The 6,000-nt window shown below is 38.8% G+C and overlaps 1 protein-coding gene across 1 annotated transcript in view; it reads left to right on the top strand.

Annotated features, from left to right (window-relative positions):
• Adam32 (ADAM metallopeptidase domain 32) overlaps nt 1–6,000 on the top strand; it is a 130,626-nt gene that overhangs the window by 11,974 nt on the left and 112,652 nt on the right. The window contains exon 4 of the mRNA XM_013507724.1: nt 4,429–4,490. Within this exon, the coding sequence (XP_013363178.1) occupies nt 4,429–4,490 (62 nt within the window). The remainder of the gene's footprint in view (nt 1–4,428; nt 4,491–6,000) is intronic.

Here is a 6,000-nt window from a genome sequence, read left to right as displayed (position 1 = left end):
TTACTTGTGCTGGTGTCCTACTTCTTCTACCTGTTTATTTTGCTCTTCTTGACATTTCATTCCTCCTGTTGTTTTTGAAGTTGCGGTCAGATTTTTCTCTGTCCAGAATATCTTTTGATATTCTTTGTAATGCTGGCTTAGTGCTCATGAAATTCTTCAATTGTTCTTTGTCGTGAAAATATTTTATTTCTCCGTTGAATTTGAGAGACCGTTTGGCAGGGCACATCAGTCTTGGTTGGAAACTGTTCTGTGTCAGGGCCTTTAATATTTCACTCCAACCTCTTCTCTATTGGATGGTTTGTGCTGAGAAGTCTGGTGTGATTCTGATGGGCTTCCCTTTATTAGGTAATCTGTTTCTATTCCCTAGCAGCTTTTAATATTTTGTTCTTTTGCTGGAGATCTGGGAACTTGACTATTATATGTCTGGGTGTAGTTTTATTTTGGTTGTGGTTGTTTGGCATTCTAAATGCCTCATTTACCTATATATCAGGTTCTGTTTCCATGCTTGGGAAATTTTCTTCTATGATTTGTGCAAATAATCTTTTAATGTCAGTCATGTTGCTTCCTGCTGTTTCATTGACTCCTATAATTCATACATTATTCCTTTTTGCCTTATCTTGCAGCTGTTGAATTGGCTTTTCCTGGATCCTTGTTCTTTTTACGAGATCCGTTCTTTCATGGTTGCTAGCTGCCATGTTGTCTTCAAGGTCTGAGATTCTATCTTCTGCTTCATTCAAGCAGTTTTGGTAGCTTTCAGTGGCAGCTTTGTTTTCCTGGATGTCTCTTAGAATCTGGTTCATGTGTTCTAAGTCCTTTCTATATTTTTCATTGAACGCTTCTGACTCTTGCCTTTGTTCTTCTATTTTGTTATAGATTTCTTCTTTAGACTTTTTGAGCATTTATTCATTATTCTTGTCATTTCACTTTTTGCCTGAGAGATTATTTCTGATCTCATGTCTTTTATGGCCTTATGCAGTTGTTTCTTTACCTCCATTGCAATCATTTCAGCTATTTCAGGCATGTGATTACCAAGTTCTCCTATGTTGATGTCTCCTGGACTTGTTCTGATTGGGGTGGAGTTCTGGGATTGTGGTTTAGTCTTTCGTTTTGATATGTTTGCTATCAGTTGCAGAAAGCTCAGTTTCCCTCTTCAGTAGCTGCATAGCCAAGACCACTAGTGTTCCTATTTTTCCTGTTGTTCTGGTTTGCCTCTGGGTGACCTCTGAGTAGCGCTACTTAGCCTCTGGTTTTCTCACAGTTTTTGATTTTTATCTAGTTATCCCCATTCTCAGACATGGGCACTTGTGTCAGTTGATGGCCAACCTTCTGATCCAGTGTCCCCTTGCAGTTCAGTGCACATGCACGACCTGACTCAGGTTGCACTGCTGCGACAATCCCGCTCCAGTGCACCTAAGTCTCCAGGGAGTTTAGGGTACACCCATAATTCGGACACAAACTGCAGTGTCTACAGTTTGTGAACCACCTGAATCTATGTCTCCACTCAGTTCAGGACTCATACAGGAACCAGATTCAGCCCAGATGGGTAGCAGTCACAGACTTCCCCAGCCTTCGCCTTGCTGGAGGGTCTGGGCAAAGGGAAAGCACAGACTCGAATCCACTGGCCCTGCAGCTCCTGGAGTACTTGCTCTCTTGGCGCAGGGTGCGTTGGGCTCAGAGAGTCTGCTCGCCTGGCTCAAAGAGCCTGCTCACCCAGCCCCCAGCCGGAGAAGTCCCTGGGCCACTCAGTCCGGATCTCCTCTCTGCCACCACAGCGACTCAGTCTGTAATGTCTGCGGGGTCCTTGTTCACCCGTTCTGCCCTCAGGGATTAGATGGGAAGTACCTGGCTCTCTCCACGCGTTTCAGCTGGGAATCATGGTGGTGTGCGTCCAGCAGAGACTTGAACCCTCGAGCCCTGCCGCTCCCAGAGTACTCACTGTCTTGGCGCCCATCTTTTTTATTTTCTTGTTCTGTCTCAGCAATGGAGATCTCCTCAGCTCCACCTTTGCAGTCCACAGCTTTACCGCAGCTTTCTTTCTGGCCAAACTCACAACATTTTAAATCATCCTGCTGGGCTCTTTGTTCTTGATTCGCAATACAAATCTGGCTACAAGCCCCCAATAATAGCCATGCCACTTCCCCAGCGTTTGACTGCCTTGAAATTTCTTTTGCCAGATTATCCAGTCCACTGCCGCCCTTAATCTCAGTCTTAGGCAAAGTCTCTGGACATAAGCAAAATGCAGACAAATTTTCTGCCAAGCCATAACACACATCGTCTGGAGTCTAACAACCAATGAAGTCCTTCTTCCCAACAGAAACCTCCTGAACCTGGTCTTTACCAGCAGCATTTCTATTAGCCTTCTGGTCTTCGGAGCTATGACCAGAATCTCCCAGACAGAACAGCCGAAGGTGTTCTAGTGCTTCTCTTTTAGGCAACATCTCTGAACCTTTCCGAACACTTCCCACAAGCCATTTCCAAAGGCTCTTGAACCACATGGTCAAGTATAGTCATAGCAACAACCCCACTCCTCTGGTACCAAAATCTGTCTTGGTTACTTTTCTCTCGTTGCTGAGACAAAATACCCAATGCCCAAAATGAAGCAAGGAAAGGTAAATATTTACACATCAAGTTCAGTTTAAATAGAAATAAAGATGCTACAGCAGTTGTTTATTGCATTCAGATCAAGCCGTCCAAGGAACTGTTACAGCACTGTGACTTTAAAAGCTGGGTTCCTCTTCTACTTGAGGGCCAGGATCTTCCCTTTTACCTTTCATCTACCACTTGCCTGTTTTTTTCCCTTCATTTATTTCTCTGGTTTTAGAAATTTTAAACTATTTGGAATAAATTTAGATTTCTAGATAAATTCCCATATGCAGTTCACTCAGTTTCCCATCATGTTTAAACTTATAACTCTATTGATTTATTATGTCCATTAAAATTGAGAAATTAATATTGGTACCATATAGTAAACTCCTTTATTTGGATTTAGCCAGTTTTTCATTGATGTTCTTTTTCTGTTCCAAGATCCAGTCTGGGATTTTACTGTGTATGTCTCCCTCATCTCTTTGTTCCTTTGTCTCTCATGATCTCAACTGTTGTGAGGAAATAGATCAGGTATTTTTTTACAAGGCTCTTCAATTTGGCATTGCCTAGTATTTTGTCATGATCAGACTGAGCTAATGAGATTTAGGGAAGATTATCATAGAGGTAAAATGCTCTTCTTGTTACAGTGCACCTAATATCAACTTATCACTAATGAAACACACTTGCTGGCTTGATTTTTCACTGCTGACTTCTGAGCGATCTGTCTTATCATTTTGTTAGAATAGTATCTTGGTTGCTTCTTATTTTCATAGAACTGCATAGTAAAACCCTGTCTTGAAAAGAATAAGAATCTTCATTTAAAAAGATAGGAAATTGGCAGTATTGACAAGTTTTAAGAAAATGATTAAATAAATTTTGTACTTGGTAGAGGAGCCTTCACTGTTGTAGAGCATTTACCTTTATCAATATCTAGGTATTTATGTCTTAAAAAAATCTTATGTGTTTTAATTTTTCTTTCCACAGATGCTCTAACTCCTGCTTTTCATGTGTTCTTTTATGCTGAATAATATCTTGGCACTCAGGTTCACTGACCTCTACCCTGTTACTAACAGAGTTCCAACTTGAAATTAGTAATGGTGGAATCAAAGGCAATATCAGATTTATTCAAGAACTTTTCATTTACTGGGCGTGGTGGCACAGGCCTGTAATCCCAGCACTTGGGAGGCTGAGGCAGGAGGATCACTGTGAGTTCAAGGCCAGTCTGGCCTACAAAGTGAGTTCAAGGTCAGACTGAACTACATAGTGAAACCCTGTCTCAAAAAGAAAAAAGAAAGAGTCTTCCGTTTATTTTTATTTTTATTTTTCAGAATCAGGAATCAAACTCATGACCTCGCCTTTGCCAGGCAGGCACTGTGCCACTGAGCTATATCCCCAGCCCTTAGAATCTTCCATTTAAAAAGATGGGAAATAGGCAATACCAGTGAGGATGAATTTTAAGAAAATGATTAAATAATTTTTGGGCTTGGTAGAGGAGGCCTCACTGTTGTAGAGCACTTTATTATCCCAACTACGACATGTGAGTAGACATTAAACCATTGTAGTACATCTCTTCTTTCACAAGAGTTTACAGTCCAGTTACATATTTATCTCTAATCCTATATAAATCCTCAGGGTAGTATATTTTTTGTAGAAGTTATAAGCATGTGTTACATAATAAATGTTAAAAGTTTTTGACATTTTGTTGCAGATTTTAAACTACATGTAGTCTGAGACATTTTAATGAACACATTTAAGTGTTATTTGGAGGTATTAATTAATATAGAATTGTTTTTTTGTTTCTTATGTTAAGCTTGCCTTTACTCTTAGTTGTTTTTGATTCTCTAGGGCCAGAAATCCTATATTATTCCAATAGATGAGAAGCCATATACTGTGCACCTAAAACAAAGGTAAATTTTTATTCTTTAGTTTGGATTTCATTTTATATCTATTAAACTGTTTCCTTGTAATAAAAATGGAATATGGAAAAGTAAATATAATTCCTACTAAAAATTTCATGCTTTGGATGAACTGATGCGCTCTTGTGACTTAAATTTTTGGTCCTAATGTCTTAGATAGTCTTTTGTGAATGGGGATTTGGAACTGAAAAAAAAAGGGGACACAACTGGAGATTGATCTCTATGATATTTAGTTGCCAGGACAAGTAGACCTCTGTAGTCAGAGCATAAGGAGAAGGTGCATAGACTCAGGGGAATGAGGGCTCGTTGTTGGAGAAGCTGTATGCGAATTGCTTGTGGGACATCCCAGGGCAAATGGTTAGTTGAAAATTAATTTGGTTTAGAGCATGAGAGGGAGCTGTGGGTTTCAACATCCTTTATGATTAAAAACTCTCAACAGATTGAGTATCGAAGGAGTGTATTTCAGTGCATATATTATAAGGCCACAGCTAACAACATAATGAGTGGTGAAAAGTTAAACACTTTGCCTCAAGATCCCCTAAGATTAGGGACAAGATAAGACACCCACTCTCATAATGTCTCTTCAATACTGGATGTCCTAGACAGAGCAGTTAGGCAAAAGAGAGAGAGGCATTCAGATTGGAAAGGAAGAATTAAAATTATCCTGGCTTGTAAACTATATAACCTTAATATATAGAGAACCCTGAGGAGTTCACAAAAACAACTATTAGAACAGATAAATGAATAATTTGTAATAAACAAAGTAAAAAAAATTAGTACCATATCTATAACAGTGACAAAGAAATATCTAAAAGAAAATTGGAGTAACCCTATTTACAATAGCAAAATTTTAATGACGATTTTCACAGAAATAAAGAAAAAAATACTAAAATTTAAATGGATCTGCAAAAGGTTCCAAATAACCAAACCAGTCTTGAGTGAAATGAGGAATGCTGGAGGCTTCATACTACTAACTTCAGAATATACTACAAAGCTCTAGTAAATAAAGCTATGTATATATACCTACACAAACATGCTGCCCAATTGATGCTCAGGGTAAGCTGTTAAGTGGTTAAAACCAAAGAAGATATGATACAGTCAAGCGTGAAATACTCTTGAGTAGTTTTGTTTGCCTTCAGAATGCCTTTTGGACTTGACAACTAGGGTATCATTAGTAAACTTTGTGAGTCCAGGTTTAGTGGAGGCTTCCAAAAGAAGCTAGTCTGCATAGTCTTCTTAAGGTACATTAGGTTGCAGTGAACATATTAGGAAGTATGATTAAAATCCCATAATTAATACAGGAAATGATAACCAGAAAAGGCTTAACTCAGACTTCAAGTTTTTGCATCTGTGCTAAAAATAAAAATTTTACACAACCCACTTCTACTTCCTTGTGGAAGTAATTATATTCAGAGTAGAAAAATTTAGAAAGAGCAGAAAACCTCATAATCCTACATCCAGTTCATATCTGTGTAAATTTTAAAATGTAGTTTTCCTCTTC

The sequence above is a fragment of the Chinchilla lanigera genome, unplaced genomic scaffold (assembly GCF_000276665.1).
Source record: "Chinchilla lanigera isolate Chin_1 unplaced genomic scaffold, ChiLan1.0 scaffold00135, whole genome shotgun sequence".
In the NCBI taxonomy this organism is placed as follows: Eukaryota; Metazoa; Chordata; class Mammalia; order Rodentia; family Chinchillidae; genus Chinchilla; species Chinchilla lanigera.
Note: the sequence above shows the minus strand (reverse complement) of the source record. Positions and strands in the feature narration are given on the sequence as shown.